Source organism: Aulonocara sp. 'chitande type north' Nkhata Bay, linkage group LG20 (assembly GCF_057382095.1).
Source record: "Aulonocara sp. 'chitande type north' Nkhata Bay isolate Kocher_YH1m ecotype deep benthic linkage group LG20, A_spYH_male_GT1.1, whole genome shotgun sequence".
NCBI classification, from domain to species: domain Eukaryota; kingdom Metazoa; phylum Chordata; class Actinopteri; order Cichliformes; family Cichlidae; genus Aulonocara; species Aulonocara sp. 'chitande type north' Nkhata Bay.
The window spans coordinates 22,331,980-22,349,859 of record NC_141363.1 but is presented as its reverse complement, the minus strand read 5'-3'; the positions used below and the strand labels follow the sequence as shown (position 1 = coordinate 22,349,859).

The window sequence follows — 17,880 nt, the reverse complement described above, 5'->3', positions numbered from 1 at the left end:
CAGCGACTGTGACTCACGTCTTTCCACCATTATTTCAATCAGAATGCTTTTGTTGTTATCACATTATAAAATACAAAAAATCGAGTGCGAGTTCTGTCTCAAAAAAAGAAAAGTCAGCAGAAGATGATAAATAATGATCAATATTAAGGTGTCAAGCATGAAAGAGACGGTGCTTTACAGTATTCGATTTCAGACAGTAACTGCACTGTTTGCCTTTGTTTTGATGGACTTTTACCTTCAACCACCGGGCAACAGGTCAAGCAGAGTCCAGAGTGAGAAAACTTCTTCTGCTCACCTTCAAGGCCATTCATAACCTCACACCTCCTTACCTGTCTGACCTGTTAAGCACCACCTTTTCTGTCCACTCGCTTTGATCTTCTTCTTCTATCCAGCTTTCTGTGCCTTCCTTCCGCCTCACCGCCATGGGCAGCAGAGCTTTCAGCTGCTCTGCTCCCAGGCTGTGGAGCTCTCTGCCCCCAGATAAAGGAAACACTGGTTCTCTCCCCCAGTTTAAATCCCAACCCAAAACCCATCTGTTCAAATCTGCATATTCACTGTGAGCCCACTGTTTGTTAATTTTATCTTGTGCTTTTGTTTTTTTATTGTTCGTCATTGTTCTATTATGTGTTTTTATCTATTGTACAGTGTCCTTGGGTGTCTTGAAAGGTGCTTTATAAATACAATTTATTATTATTATTAATCATATTTAGTGATTATAAGGTGATATTTTGCATTAACAGCTTCTTGTAGGGAGGGGAGTGTGCAGCCAGCAGTCTTTGGTAATGTGTTTGTTATTTCCTTCTGATTACCCTTTTTATCTGCTGCAGAGCATCCGGCTGTTAGGCAGTACACCGGGATGCTTTCTACACATAATAAAAGGCCACCAGCAGTTTGCCATGCACACAGTTCCTCTCCAGCAACCTCAGGAAGTGAAGTGCTGCTGAGCTTGTTAATGTTCACAGACCAGGTGAGTTTGTCAGAAATGAGGGTCCTTCTCTACACGGTTCTTACTATTAAACAAATAATTGAATAATCTTAGAAAGAAATCTTTCATTTGGGAGATAAAAGGTTGTGCCAGAACAGAAACATCCTGCTCCGAACGGGTGGAAATCTCTGCAGCAGGGTCACACGTGATCCACTGTCCACATACTTTTGGAAATCCTCCGATGAGATGCGATTGTGCGTCGAACTGACGCACAAACAGACCCTCAGCATATGTAACGATTATTGAAACAAGATGTAGCGGTGCTTGGCCATTAGCTCAGCTGCTTTTTAGAGATGCAGCGCCATAAAGAACCTGTTGCCATGGAAACTGGATGCTGAATAGAGGCAGTGGCGTAAAGAAACAGAGGGAAAGAAAGAGAAAGATGTGATGCCGACTGAATGGCCAGAGCTCGGCCAGCATGTGGTCGATTCTAGCTGCAGTCAGACAGGAGGAGGTGATTTCAGCCAACGTCTTTAGAAGAAATCCTTAATGAGAGTCGCTGTAAAACAAAATAACGAGTTTGAAATCAAGATTCAAACCCTGTTACTCTGAGTGAAAGACGTCATCCCAGTGCACTGCAAGAAAGGATCTGTGGACATTTGCTCTCTCTCTCTCTATCCTTCTTTTATCGATGTAAAACCTTCAAGATTCAACTTCAGGAGCCAAAAGCTTTTTAATCTTAGTCATTTTCGTTATTTTTATTGATGTATTGCAGATCTACAGTATTTTAGTTTTAGGTCTTTAAAAGAAATTAGAAACAGTTAGAAATATTCCGTTTTGCTTGCGATGCTTTGGGAATTTATTTAAACATTCCTCACAACAAAAAGACAAATCTGCAGCACATTGCTGAACTAGAACACCACCTGGGTGTAACAAGTGAGAAGATCTGCCTTTAAGTTTGCCATATGTTATTAAAAACAGTCTTTATACTCCAGTAAACTGCTGATACTGAGAGGAGACCAAAGAGGACACTCTGCAGGAGTGAGGCTCACGCTCACATTTGGACTTTTTTGAGCTTTTCAGGAAACAGGAAGGTGGCTTGGGTTTCCCCCAGTCTGAATTATACTTTGCTGATATATAAATACATTATCTTTGTGGCGTGGTTGATTTCCTGGCACTAACCTAGATGAAAATGGCTGTTTGGCTGTGGATTGAACACATGTCCTGCAGGCAGACGTCTCTCACATCACTCCCGAACAGTTAGACTTTTACAGTGAGAATCCTAGAGTGCAACACCCATTAAAAGTCTGGTCTCAGATGCTCACTATACTGACAAAAATCTATATGCTGACACACTGATATGCTTTAATCATGTATAGCAGGTCTGGAGGAGCTCGTCTTTAAAGTCTAGAAGCAGAAGGGTAAGAGTATGAGGTATTGATGGCCAGCTACAGCAGACGTTTTAGTTTTCACATTTGCATTTATTTTCATTTTTAGTTTGAAACAACTCTAAAAGTCACGTCCCAAAGTATGAACAGAGACCTCTTCATGCAGCTTTACAGTGTCCTGAATAATCAGACGTCTTCCAGTGAAGCTGTAAAGCTCCATCCTCGGGATCATTCCGACTAGACTGGAATGAAGAAGTGGACGCTCAGATCGCTGATGAAGTCTGGGAAAAATCTTTGGAAAAAATTGGTGGTACTTCTATAAATGCTCACGTTCAAAACCGTCCACAGACTACACTTCTCTCCATCCAGATTACATAAATTATTCAAAGACATTCCACCTCTGGGTGTGAAAGTTCAACAGAGAAAGGAACCCGATCTCATCAGTGTAACAGATTACAGACTTTGTCACCAAGGATTTAAACAGGGGGGGCTTTGTTTGGCCCCTCTTACAGCACAGTGTAGGGTGATGATTCGAGCAGTGTGGAGGATTAGCACATTTCCTACAATCCAGGAAGTCTGAGACGCCTCCAACAAGTCAAACAATGCAAAGGCTGAAAAGTTGAACTGAAACTTTTTTGGTCTTATTGATGATGTCACACTGTCCTATAAATATGTATAACAGGTAATAATGTAATTGAGTCTGTATGCTAACACCATAAATACTAACACCTAAATCCTCCTTAAGTACCTTTTTTTTTTTAGCTCTCTCAGAGACCTTGTAGTTTAATCTACCTGATGTTTTATAAAAAGATAAAATTATAATTAATTGATTATTATAAACAATATTATACTTCTTATAAAGTGAATATTATGAATAATTAGTGCTTGAGATTATTGCTGCATTTTAATTTTGCAACATGTTTGCAGTTTTAGTTCAATATTCCTTTCAGCTTTGATTTCATTTTACTGTTTACTGAAGACAGAAATATTTTGATAGCATTTTTATAATATTTTTCACTGCTTTCCTCCTTAAACGTAAATGAAAGATTACAGTAGTACTGTCAGTAGCAGTGCTCACACGATGTTTACCATGAGTATAGGTCAGGGTCACCTCATGGCTACAGCTGGTTCCTAGTGACAGACTTCAAACTTCAAAACAAAAAGGTTTTCATCTGAATTATTAGAGAATGAGCTTTTTAACAAAAATAACGTCCAGTTTATATAATTTTGTCACAACCCGGTTCTTAAGGATATGACAAAGAGGCGGACACACCTTTAAGAAAATAGTTTATTAAGAAATTAAAGAGAAACTAATTCAGCACACGGCATGGTGGCAGGGAGAGAGAAACGCGGGAGTCCCAGCCACAGATTTATAGTCTGGGAACACACCTTCCAGGTGTGTTCAGGAGCCCCGCCCACCGAAGACCTGAAACACATGTAGAGAGAAAAGCCTGGGAACAAGGGACAGAGATTTAACTGTGAAAACCTGTGAACAAATTTAGACTTACCTTATTTTATCACAGTACCTGAGATACGAGCACTATTCCCTGTTTCCAAAATGGGATTGGCCGTGCGAGCGGTTATCTTTGCAAAGACCGCAGCGGTGCGATGAGAGTGCAGATCTGACATCGATAAGATGCGTTTCACTGAGTTCGTTCAGCAAAGTTTGGCGGAGTTACTCAGAACTCCTGTCCATGGAGCGCACAGCCGTCGTGACGTCACCCCCCGTTGCTGCAGAAACGGCGCTTTCACTCACCGGAATTCAAACAAAGCGCGAAAGGATGTTCTTCAAAATAAGAGCACATAAAACCCGCAAACCTTTCATTTGAAAACGTAATTCCACACAGATTTATGATAATATTCATTGGCTGATTCGGTCACTGATTCGAGGTTTAAAAACAGGGCAAAAACCCCAAATATATAAAATAATTTTGCTAAAACCCAGACAACGAGCTGATGCGGAACTTTGAGAAGCAAGTCTGCACTCAGAAACCTCATTTTAATGGTTAATTAACCTTAATGTCAGTGGTCAATGAGACATGAAAATTACACGTGTGCACTCATCAGTCAAATATGAAAAGTTTGTCTGTTGTGAAGACTTGAGACTCCTCTAAACACTCTTTTACCTACACTGTCTTTTCTTTCTTTGTTTTTTACTCTTTTTTTCTATGAGGAAGTGTCTCTAATGACACTCTCAGGCAGAGAAGCCTCCACCAACAATTACAGCATTACAAAGTGCAAAAATATTAAAACAAGTCACTGTAACTGTTCTTTAACCAGTTAAATGATCAAAAATCTTTATATTTGTCAAGCTCTGCAAAAGGTGAATACCTTACTAGGTATTTAAAAAATGTGAGTAACTCAAAATTTTGAGATAATAAACTTAAATTTTGGCATATGGCTAGCATTAAATAAATGAATAATAAAATAAATAAGTAATAATGGTAAAAAAAAATACATTTAAATTAAAAAGTGCTGGAAACAAGCTTCCATTCCTGAGTTTAGGCAAATAATCGATTTTAAGTAATCTAAAAATATCAAAGTTACAAGGCTTGTTTAAAAAGATCTATGGTAGCAATAAGAATGAAAAACGATCATTTCCTACAGAGAGAGCGTGGGGCGCTTGAGCCATTTTAGTTTTAATCTGAAGGTACACCGGAAGTGATGCCGTTTGTGTTGAGGCTAATCTGACGAGAATGGAAGCGTTGAGGAGGCGTGTGGTTCCAAACAGGAAGAAACTGGGAAAACACGCATTAAATACGATATCCTCGGACACAGCCTACTAACAGCCTGGGGCAGATGGTACAAACTACTTTTTCTCCATGCCGGAGGCCTGTGGACCGTTCCTGGTGTACTTCTTTTAGATCTGTCCCGCAGTCGGAGGGGCTGTTTGGGGGGGCTGACGCACCAGCAGAAGCGCAGGAAGGCGGGGGGCTGTCATAGCAGCAGGCTAGGCTAGGCTAAGCCTGGCTAAGCTAACCTAAGCGCTGCAGCCCGGAGAAACCTTGAACTTGTGTAAACTTTGTGGAGTACAACACCGGAAGTAGCATCACCGGAGTGGTTAAACGACAACCACGGACTCCACAGATGAGACAAATATACACAGACGTCTATTATTTTTATAGGTTTTTTTTTCCTAAAAAGTGTTAGCCTGGCAGCGGACTTATAGCCAGTTAGCTGTTGAACACATCCAGGCTCTGGCAGAGGGACGTGAGCGGGAGAAAATCGCCTCAGTTTGCCCCATGCACATCCGCAGAATGGATCTAATTTGCGTTGTTAACCAGTGAAAAGCTATTGGACGCTAACTAACACAGTGGATGTTAATTAATCACTGAGGTATCAGCGGATGAAGATTGTTTTTTGACACATAAGAGGGACTTTTTTTCTGTTTTGTCATATCGGTTTTTGTGATAACTTCTGCTTTCCGTTAGTGTGGTTATCATGGAGGTAGGGGAGCCTGGCAGCGGCAGCTCGGAGCGGTTACATAACGCCAGCAGGCCGGTAGAGAAGCTGCTGAACGTCGCCTCCTCTTCAGCCTCCTCAGCCTGGCTCTGACAGCTGTAAACCCCCTCCAGCGCATACACACACACACACACACACACACACACACACACACACACTAACAGACTCACAGACGCACAAACAAACACAGACAGACTGACAGCAGGACAGCAGCATGGAGGTGGTGTGAGGCATCTGGGAGATAGAAAACAGCAACGAGAAGGATCGTTTTGCTGAAGATGGAGTCCAACCCACTGATTAACGGTGAGAAATACTGCTGCAGGATACAGTTGCGTGCGTGCGTGTGTGTACCGCAGTCCTGCGTGTGTTTCTGTGCACTTTGGAGGGAAGAAGCAGCAGCTTTGCAACAGGTGTGTGGAAGCTGCTGTGGCCTGCAGCTGGGTTGGACCTGAATTGTTTTCATGTTGCTGCAGGCGTGTACAAACTTGCAGCCTGAGAGAGAAAATCCACACTAAATGCTCTTTAACTATTCACAGTAGGGGGGCAGAAAGTCACTGCAGGGGGGATGGTGTGTGTTTATATGTTTACTGTTGCTACAGCACTAATACCGGTTTATGATTTGGAGCAGAGCACACTACTAGAGATTAATACAGGGGTTATGAAAATGACAGTTTCTGCTTTATTTTATCAATTCATATGAACATAAATGGAAATGCAGCATGCTAAAAAAAAACATTGTCAATCAGTAACTTCTGAGATGGTATTGCATAGTGAATCGAAATCTATTTGTACGTCTCTGCAGTTTTAATTACATCTTTTTTGAAAAGATCAACACCACTGGTTGAAATACAGTTCCAAACCATGACAGAGTCTCCACAGTGTTTTACAGGTGGCTGTAGACACTGTTGTAGCTTTCTCCTGACCTCCTTCATACATACTGATGATGATTTGACTCAGAAATATCAAATTTGGATTAATTGCTCAATTAGACCCTTTGTCAGTGATTTTCACTTGAGTTCTTGTGTAATTTTCATACATCAACCTTTCCTTTTCCATTCCCTTTCACTGCTTTCTTGACTGCCACCCTTCCACTGAGATCATTGCTGAAACTTCAGTGATCTCTCAGGTCCTGTGTCAGGTTTTTGCTGGATTTGTTTTAAGGACGTGACTTTCACATGCTGTCTGTCTGATGTAAACAGTTTCTTAGTTCTGCGAGTTTTTCTTTTGTCCTTAACTTGTCCACTTTCTTAGATTTTTCAAGGACATGCTGCACACCATGGCGAGATATAATGCAAGTGCTTGGCAATGTGGTCGAGCAAAAATACTACAGTATGCACTACAGTTTTACAGTACTGTGCAAAATGGAACAACGTTGTGATGATACTGATTGGTTTTGGGCTGCAATTGAGGTTATCGATTGCTTCCATGTGTTCTGCTTTTGCTAGTTGGCACCAGAAATACCTGTTGGCTAAATGAATGATTTTTGTTTTATAATGTACAACGGCAGTATCTATTCGTTCAAAAATGACAAAACTTCATTGACCACTAGCCAGAGCAAAAGCCCTGACACATAGCTGTGGCCCATCTGTCTGATCTGACCCATTTTTCCAATCCGATGCCAACTTTCTGGCTGTGAGTGTGTGATACAGCATACCTGTTATCAGCATTAAATTAATAAACCGTGTGTAACCTTGGCTACGTTCACTTTGCAGGTCTTAATGCTCAATTCCGATTTTTTGATCAAATCCGATTTTTTTTGTCTGCTTGTTCACACTACGAATAAAATGCGACAGCAAACGTGCTCTAGTGTGAACGCTCAAAGCGGCCCGCATGAGCAAAAGATGTCACACACAACGCGCTCTGTTTAGACCCAGACCAAACAATATTGTTTGACTGATGGCCCTTAATATAAAGACTTCGGATTTTACGTTTCCCAATTTTTGCTTTAAGTTATTTTGTTATTTACATAATAATGTAAATAACCTAATAATGATCCTTATTGCTGTTTTAGAGGAGCGGTGCTTCAAAGGATAGTTGCAGATTTCTGTCAGAATCTGCAGATTATACAGTACAAATAAAATGTTAACGTTGTCTTCCCAACAGTTTCATTGATATCTACTCTGGATGGCCAGGAAGCGTTCACGATGTGTTCTCCAGCGCTGATAATTAGCATCTGTCTTGTGTCAGTGACATAAAAGACGGATTTAATGCGACATGACTATTCAAACAGCAGTCGCTTTCTAAAACATCGGATATGTATCGGATTCAGTACCACATATGACAGTGACCCAGATCGGATTTGAAAATATCGGATTTGTGCCGTTCACACTGTCACACCATGATCGGATATGGGTCGCATAGGGTCAAAAAATTCGGATTTGATGTGCCACAGCCGCTCTATCACGTGACACATACTGCTCCGACGGGCTAAGGTTATGAGCTGAGTAGGGCTGCCACGATTAGTCAACTAGTCACGATTACGTCAACTATCAAAATCGTCGACGACTGGTTTAATCGTCGACGCGTCGTTTGAAGCTTTGTAAGATCACAAAAGACGCAGGAATAAGTAGCATGATTTAAGAGTGCAATAACGGACTGAAACAGAAGATGGCAGCACTGCATGTACAAGGATGCCAGCTGCCGTTAAACCCTGAAGAAGAAGAAGCAGTGTCCCAGAATTCATATCGCAGCCCAGCTCAGTTTCCAACAATGGCGGCAGCTAGTTAGTTTTAATATTACTCTTATTATTCTTTCTGGGTCACAAAATAAATGTTTAGCATATTTTCAGGCGAGAATGTAGCTGTGTAAACCTCAAATATCTGCTCAGTTTATCAAGACACTAGGGCTGCTCAATTAATCGAATTTTAATCACGATTACGATCTGGGCTTTCAACGATCATTAAAAATGACTGAGCCGATTATTAGCCCCTCCCTCATTTATCCGCGACACCTTAAAGGCCGGTCCGTGAAAATATTGTCGGGCATAAACCGGTCCGTGGCGCAAAAAAGGTTGAGACCGCTGATTAAGAGGACCCGAGGGAAGCTCGGAAAGCTAAGCAGAAGTTATTTGGAGAGGAGAGTGACTGCTGTTGGTTGAAAAGAGAGGTAAAAAAAAAAAAAAAAAAAAACTTCAGTGGTGTTGCACACTATTTTATATTATTTTTTAAAGTCATTATTCAATACATTGTTATTGTTAACCCTTTAAAGCCGGTCAGAGCAGCACGCTCCGTTTTGTGTAACTATTTTTAAATCCCTGTAGAACCTGAACCGTGTAAGCTAGCGCAATAATTTGTTTTGCATATGAAACCGGAGGAGTTGTACTTACATCTTATGTCATCAGCTTGTCCTCGGTCACGGTTTCCTTCCACATAAATTGCATAAAAAGCGCTTGCAGGAACAAAAACATAATATTCCAGAAACACGCTTTGCCGATCCGATCAGCTGTTCGTAACACTTCGCACATTGAAACAGAAGTCACCGCTAACTATCACATGTCCGCCATTTCCTGCCCGAAACCGGAAGTGATGTCATTTTTGCGGAAAATGTAGGTTTTTTTTACTTGTAGGCCTTAAAAGCCTATACTGGTCATGTTTGACTTTTCTGAATAGTTTCTGGGATGCTTAGAACTCGAATTGCACTGCTGGAAATAGTTTATTTTGATGCACCTGCTGTTTTCTTTGCAAATTTGCATCATAGGATTGTTTTTGTTTTTCCTGCAGTATATAAAAATTAGGGGTGCAACGATACACAAAATTCACGGTTCGGTTCGGTTCGATACTTTGGTGTCACGGTTCGATATTTTTTCGATACAAAAAAATGTTCATGCATTTTTAATTTGTTATTTATTAAAATTATAAATATATATTTTAACTCAAAAGTACAGTTTTTGAATTTAACCCTAACCCTTGTGCGTGTTTTTTATTTTGACAGCGAATGCGCACCTGCGGACCACTTATGTGCAGCCCTGGTTATTTAGCTCGTCATATTGCAGCCACAGAAATTCTTTTGTCCATGAAACCATGAAGCTGCACTTTCTTTTTGCCTCATAGTCTGATTTGTCATAACTTCTCCGTTTTGTGGTAAGCTTTTCTTTGGCTGTCACTTCTTCACCCTGACCTGTCTTATTTGGCTCAGCAGAACTGAAATGCTTTTACACACACACACATAAGCTCAGCGATTCTCTGCGCGATCAACCTCTCACATGTTTAAGCTGCAGGAGATTTCACTTGTCATGTTTGCATAGTAAGCTAACGATTAATAAGACGATGTCAGAGGAATTGGTGCACAAATTATCATCACTCACAGATCAGTGCTGTCGCTCTCTATACACAGTTCGCACGATTGCAAAGTGAAAGCAAAAAAACAAGCGCAAATTCAAACGCGACTTCAATATGTCACATATTGACAGTGGCTCACCGATGCCAATGACATAATTACCCAGCTACATTTCCGAAAGAATGCAAAAGCATTGACATATATTTTTCCTACAATAGCCCGACGGGCAGGGAAGAGATAGATTTTGGTAGCCCGACTGAAAAAATCGCTAGCTCCGGGACGTCGGGCTAGCGATATTGCAAGCCCTGTATCTGATTGAGGAATCACTCATCTTTGGAAAAGAGAGTTTATTACAGAGAAATGTCTCTTTCCAAAATAAAAGCTATACTATCCGCTTCTTCTGGGCTATATTCTCAGCAGCATAAGGAGAATCATGTGCTAACAGCTGTCTAAATGACTCGGCTAAAGTTAGTAGCATGCTTGCTTTTTTTTTGTCTGCTTCCACTTGTCTTTGCACTAGGATGATGTCGGCGTAAATGTGCAGTCATATTCGTTGTGTTCCCGCTAGTGCTTTCAGGTTAATCTCGTTGAAATTACCTTAACGCCACAACACGGCAAATCTCCGTTAACGAGCTACCGCCGATCGCTCCGTGCATGGGGCTAGACGGCCAACACGTTAACGAGCTAACTGCGCTAACACACTAGTTCACACCAATGTAATTGAGCATTGCATGGCACATTCAACATACTGTTTTACTTTAGTCCATGACTCGCTTACCTTCAGGGTCATACGTCACATGAAAACCAAAATAATTCCAAACGCCAGATCTGAATGACGTTCAATTTGCCTGTTGCAAGGAGAGCTTAACTTCTGTCTCGCTAGCTTGCCCTGCGCTCTTCCTTCTGACTATGCTGTCTGTGTTGAGCGCTCAGTGGATCTGCGCTCGACAGTGCAGCCTAGGCGGAGTAGTCGAACACAGATTCACTGAGCGCTCAACACAGACAGCATCGTCAGAAGGAAAATTGATAAAATAAATTACAAATGTTGTATTGTTCGATACATATGCGTACCGAACCGAAAGTACTGTATCGAACGGTTCAATATCGATACGAATATCGTTGCACCCCTAATAAAAATTGCTGTATCTCCAAAATAAAACTATGAAGACACTCAAAATTAATTTCCTGTTGTAAACTATTTTTTGCAACTTTTTTGTATTTAAAGTTTTGAGGGATAAACCTCTTAAATTTCTCCAAGTAGAAATATATGTTAAAAAACAAAAACGATTTTCAATTTTTTTTGTAGTTTATTGCACTTTTTTGCAATTAATGTAGTTACTATGGACTTAATGCATACATATTATTAAAATATGGGCTATAACAGTTGCATAGCAACTTGAAATGCTCCCACAAATGGCACTACAACATGTAAAAAAATAATATAAGCTCTGGCGGACTTGGTTCTATGGTAGGTCTTAAAGGGTTAAATAAATATCGTCAAATAATCGAGATCTCAATTTCAGTGAAAATAATCGTGATTATCATTTTAGCCATAATCGAGCAGCCCTACAAGACACCACATATTTTCAAAAGCGCTCCGACGTTTTCGGAGACATCTGTTACCCACCAGCTCGATAGCTAGCCGGGGGCTAGGCTCACTAGAGCCGTGAGAACACCGGACTCCCGGCAAATCGTTTTCAAACCCACTGCCGTCTTTTGCTTTCACTTAGATACCTTAAAACTGTTATTGTTTGGCTTTTTCAGTATTTTATTAGTTCCTGAGTAAATTGGTTTGGCTGAGATTAAAGTTATAGTTTTTACACAGCTGAATAAACGTCAAGGAGACAGCTGATTATCAGAAGTGTGAGATGCTTGAGAATATACTCTGGTGTCCTGTTATATTTTAGATAGCAAGGAGTTTATTAAACTTCACTGAAACAATCTGCAAATGTCATTAAAATTTAATAACCCATCAACTTGTCTTTATTTTTAGTTAGCACAGACCTTAAACACTTAAAGCTGTAAGCTAATGATAGTTATATAAGAGCAGATGCTGCTGGGGCAATAAGCTGTACGTTTTACGTTCAATGGATGCATGATCTGATTAGTCGACTAATCGCAAAAATAATCGGTGACTAGTCGACTATCAAAATAATCGTTTGTGGCAGCCCTAGAGCTGAGTTACGCCATGTTGCAAGTTTTGTGAGGTGCTTTTGTGATATTTAATGGATCGGATTACATTTTTCATTACTCTCCGATATCCGATCCAGTAATTTAGGTCAGTATCGGACCAATACTGATACGTAATATCTGATCGGTTCATCTCTAGTAAAAAGTAAGGTTTTGTTTTGTTTGGGGGGGTGTTGCAAACATAGGTTTTGCCCCCTGCTGGCCAGTAGAGCGAATGCAGGTTTAGGGCACAGACTGCAGTAAAGATCCAAGCGCTCTGGGCCTGTGTGGTTTATGAAGTGTGGCGTCTGCTTGAATTTCACTGTAAAAACTGTCATTAACACAGCCCTATCACAGACATGATGCCTACTGTTATCATGGAGACAGTGTCAGGTCTGTGATGTAATATCACCTGCTGCCATGGCAACACTGACTCATTCTGATGTGTGTTGAGCGATGCTGTGAGATGTGACATGTTTCTGGTATGATGCGTGCTGATGAGGAGTCACAGCGCTGTCAGCTGTGCTATCGGGACCATCGTGTGGTTGGATTCCACGTCATTTCAAGGCTGAAGGTCCCTCTCACAAACATCCTGTTTTTGCTTTGACTTTATTCTGAAAGTTTTGACCAGAAGTGGTGATTTGTATCTTCTGAGCTTTCAGGATGTTCGTCTTCAGTTCTTTATCTGCTGTGTCAGTCTGTGTTTTTGGAGGAAAGTACATGTTCACTGCCATGTTCCAGACACCTCTTGACTTTGTTGACTCTGAAATAAGAGAATCTTTGGGTTATCTGTTCAAGAAAAGAGCTGATTTTAAACTGTGAGCCACTTGCCAGGTTCAGAGCATCTGCGAATCTAACCTGCCTGCTTGGCAGGTTATATTCTGACTCCTCCCCTTCCTGCTGCTCTTGAAGGGGCTATCTGATACTCTTTTCATTTCCTCTTAAATAGAATCGGTGTCAAAGCTCGTATTGAAGTGCATTAATGCTGTATTATATTAAACACAGTCAAAGTTTCAACATAATGAAGGCAGCGTATATACGAGGACATATATGTGCACCAAAAGAGCTTCAGACTGCCCAAACACCCAGTTTCAGAGAGTTTATTTCTACTCTTAGGTCTAAAGATTAAGATGGCCTTAATCATCAGGCGACTAAAATGACCAAGTGGGTGTCATTTATTACCCCATTGCATTTCATACAGGAATATATACTGTTTCCTTTATCTATGACAGATGACGAACATATTCTAATGAAACTAAATCATATTTCTATTATCTTGTTTTGTTTTTTTGGCATCACAGTTTCCATACTTTATGCCATACTTGGCTGGTTTAGAAGAGATGTGAAAACTCAGAAAGTGGCCAACTGTTCACCCACACAGAGATCAATAGCAGTGATATAGTATTTGAGTAACTGGGCTACAGACACAGTCCAAATATCCCTAAAAGCAGCCTGTCTGTCGGCTCTGGCTCATCGGTTGTCGAACCACAAGCACTTCAGGGGCATCTCTGAATCTCGACTTAGAGAGACGACCTAAAATGACCTGTTTCAGTCAGGGGAAGAACTGAGGGGCTGCACCACGGCTCAGTATAAGATTTATGAAGGTTGTTTTGAACTGTGAGTCATGCAGAGCTACTGTCAGAATGGATTCCTGTTTAATTGGCATTGAGGAATTAGCCACAAAACGATTTTCAGAAAAGCCGACAGTGTTAGAAAAAGAGGTATCTTAAACTGCCATTGTTTTAAATCGTGATTTCAATTTTAAATCCATTAATCAATCAGGCTTTTTATCCGACCAAAAGGTAACAAAATATTGTTTAATTTCCTTTGATATTATAAATCATTGACAAATTAATCTTTTATATTTTTAAGCTGCACAATCAGACAAAGTTTGATTGAAGACTAGTTTCCTTTAGTAAAACCAGACACTTTCCCCTGTAACCAGAACAGTATGTTGAGATCTGACTGACAAACTGATGTCAGGAAGCAGAGAAACCACAGTGCAACAGGACGTGGTTTCTGGGAACAAACCAGTGGTTCGACTCAGTCTGTGTTTGGGTTTTTCTGTTTTCCTCTCAGCGTTTGTTCTGTGGGAACTTCAGAAAAGTCTGCGTATTCAGAATATGGATTAAGACAGAGCAAAGCTGTCATACCAGTGAACACTCTGGCATCTAGATGTGTAATAGTTTATTTTCTGAACTTGTGAACGTGTTCATTATAAAACTACGGCTGCAACTGATGTTGACTCTGGCATTTCGTTTTTCAGTTGCTCAAGTATCTTGGCTGTAGTAGAATTAAGATTACTAAAATATCAGCCAGTTTAAGTATAAAAAGCAAGGGTACCAAAAACTGAAAATGCACTAAATAAAAACAAGTAGTAGCTAAACTGAGCTTCAATTGCTGAAAATTCCTTTTTCAAAACAAAAAAAGAGCAGAACTGGAGCTGAAGATCATCAAAATGAAGAAGTGCTGAAATAAATGCTGTACAAGAGAAAAAGAGCAGAAATTAGCTCAGCAGGCAGTTTCTGATTGGTGGCAGTTTGTAAACACCCCTATCACACAAATGTGGACACGCATGTCCCCACACAGCAATGTTTGCACATAAGGACACACACACACTGTGATACACACCTGCCTCTGTGTTTCTATGCCAATCAGTCTGAACCAGGGTCTTTTATACAGTCACTGGTCTGAATCTGCTGAATTTAAATCCACCTTTCAGGAGCAGCTTGTGTCTGCATCCTTAAGTCATTTTTATGCTGCATCCTTTGTGTCTCAGGTGTCACATGACGATTTTCACATCACATCCTGTGTTGTGAGAGACAATCTTTGTAGCGCGTTGGTCAGTCAGTCACCTCTTCATTTTTGTAACTTGGAGCATTGATCTGCAGCTGTCGCAAAAATCCTACACCGAAGCTCAGACTCGTGCAAATACACAGAGTGAGATGTTGTAATCGGTTTGAGAACTGAGTCTTAGGCTACGTTCACTCTGCAGGTCTTCGTGCTCTATTCAGATTTTTTGATCAAATCTGATTTTTTGTCTGCTTCTTCACACTACAAATAAAATGTGACAGCAAACGCGCTCTAGTGTGAACCCTCAGAGAGCTCCGCATGCGCAAAAGAAGACGTCACACACAACGCGCTCTGTTTGGACCCAGACCAAAACAGCATTGTGTGACTGATGGCCCTTAATATAAAGACTTGTTTCGGACTTTACGTTTCCCAATTTTGCTTTAAGTTATAAAGTTATTTTGTTATTTACATTTGGCCTAATAATGATCATGATTGCTGTTTTAGAGGAGCGGTGCTTCAAAGGATAGTTGCAGATTTCTGTCAGAATCTGCAGATTATACAGTACAAATAAAATGTTCACGTTTCTCCAACGTTGTCTTCCCAACAGTTTCACTGGATGGCCAGGAAGCGTTTGCGATGTCTTCTCCGGTGCTGATAATTGGTGTCTGTCTTGTGTCGGTGACATAAAAGACGGATTTAATGCGACATGATTATTCAAACAGCAGTTGCTTTCTAAAACATCGGATATGCATCGGATTCAGTACCACATATGAAAGTGACCCAGATCGGATTTGAAAATATCGGATTTGTGCCGTTCACACTGTCACACCATGATCGGATATGGGTCGCATAGGGTCAAAAACATCGGATTTGATGCGCTTTCGCCTGCAGTGTGAACGTAGCCTAAGTTTCTAGTTTTTCTTTTATAAATTTTAAAATGTCACTGTTTGAAAACCATCCATCCATGATGCAGGGCTTTTGAAAACCATAAAAGATATAACAAAACTAGTAATACCTTAATGGTGTTGGGACCGGTTTAAAGTTTTTTCTCTAGCTCAAAGTATGCGGAACTAGTTACGTTTCAAAGTAGGGTGGGTTTAAAGAGGATTAGAAGATTTTTCCATTTCATTCAAACCAACAAATAAAACTCATAAAAAGAACGGTTTCCGTAGCACAAAGTATACAGAAGTAGTTAAGTGCCAAAAAAGTGCAGAGGGTTTTAGTTATGTGAAATGCTTAAACAGCATTCACATTATTTATTTACAGGGATTGATGGAACAGAAGATCAGGCAGCTGGGGGGAGGAAGAAGCTTTTATAAAGGTTAAATAAATGCGCTGCACTGTCAGCAGAGAGGTGCACGAGTCGCTCGGCTCCGGCTCTTATTTTTTAACTCATCAGATGCAGTTTCTTTTTCAGAAACCAGAATTTCTAATGGGATTCCCACCGTCTGCGGCGGTGGTTGTTATGGTCAGCTCACAGTGTGAGGGCAATCTGACTCGTCTCTGTGCCACGCTGAAACCTGCGCGCAGAGATTAGCTGCTGCATTCATTAATTCGCGCAGCGCCCTTGTATCTGGCGTAATCGTCGTCATGTGTTTGTGTGAATTTTCCTGCAGAGATCAGGTTCACGGTTTTGCTCTGCTGTTCCTGCACAAGGTAAACAGCACACCAAGAATTCTGCTGAAGCCTCTGCTCTATCATTACTGAGCAGCAGTGGTGGAAGATAATAAAGTGTATTTACCCAGGTACTGCTTTTGTGGTGCTTTTATTTCCCTTTTGTCTGCAGCTATAGCGTTGTTTGAAGAGCAAAGGCTTTTCCTTTTTTAACCTCTCAAAGAAAAAGTAAACCGTTCTACTCTGCTAGTTAAAACTTGTTTCTGTTGACGTCTCTGCAGTTCTTCACATTCACTTACATTCTTTTTGTTCTGATTTATTGAGTTTGACTGTGCCTAATTATGTGCACTTACACTAGCGAACAGTAACAGTCTGGAACGGTGTTTGATTTGGATCTGATGCTCGCTCCCAAACTTGATTACCTGGTTTATCCAGTTCTTCTTTGTTTACTATGTGGCATGCCAGCAGTGGTTTGTGGGTTGCTGGGAGGGAGGGCTCACATAGTATGGAAGAAGCTTACAGCTTATGATCATTTGGATGCTTTTCAGTTTTCATGCATTTGTTTGTCACATTTTATTGTACAAAGTTAGGAAATCTGTGTTTAAGTGGAGCCACATGTTTCCGTATGTGTAAAGAATGAATCCCAGCCGCCTCCTCATAGTAATTGATACAGATCATTCATTTTATCATGGGTGTTGGCTCAGTACTGGGAAAAGTTGGATCAGTGTCTTTAACTTGCACGGTGCAATAAGTTTCATGTACATTTGCTTGAATTATTTATTTAGATAAATATTCATTTAAAGGTTCTGCTCTTTAAATATTTTAATAGTCCAGTATAGAATAAATTAGACCATATGCAGAGTCTTTACTCTGGGACTGGAGTGCAGCTCCACAGTGACGCACCGCAGCAAGCTCGGGAAGATGGAGCCCAGTCTAGAGGAGTCAGAGCTAGTTAGCAGTAACTGGACTTTCAAAATAAGAGCGAGGGGATTAGCTAGTGATAAGCTGAACATGGATGGTGGCGTCCCCTTGGATGCATAAAAAAATACACATCCAAGAAAAAAATTTAAGATATTTAATATATTTGGGTGGGTTATCCCGTCCAGGGTCAGGTCACGCTGTGTGCTGATTGGTGATTCTGTGAATCCTGTGATTGTGCTGAAGGTCAAGGTCACATTTGTCACTTCACGTAATAACCTGTGAATCAAGATGGCCAGATGAGCTACTGCGCCTGCTTTCAAAATGTGGACATGT

General features: G+C 40.7%; 1 protein-coding gene across 4 annotated transcripts in view; it reads left to right on the top strand.

Annotated features, from left to right (window-relative positions):
- Positions 1-4,987: 4,987 nt before the first annotated feature.
- elk1 (ETS transcription factor ELK1) overlaps positions 4,988-17,880 on the top strand; it is a 39,206-nt gene continuing 26,313 nt past the window's right edge. For 3 of the 4 annotated variants that reach the window (XR_015126586.1, XR_015126585.1, XM_086276810.1), the window contains exon 1: positions 4,988-6,078. Coding sequence is in view for 2 of the 4 variants with exons in the window: in XM_086276810.1 (XP_086132936.1) it covers positions 6,054-6,078 (25 nt within the window). In the remaining 2 variants the exon portion in view is untranslated. The remainder of the gene's footprint in view (positions 6,079-17,880) is intronic. The other variant, XM_086276811.1, reaches the window with a different exon arrangement.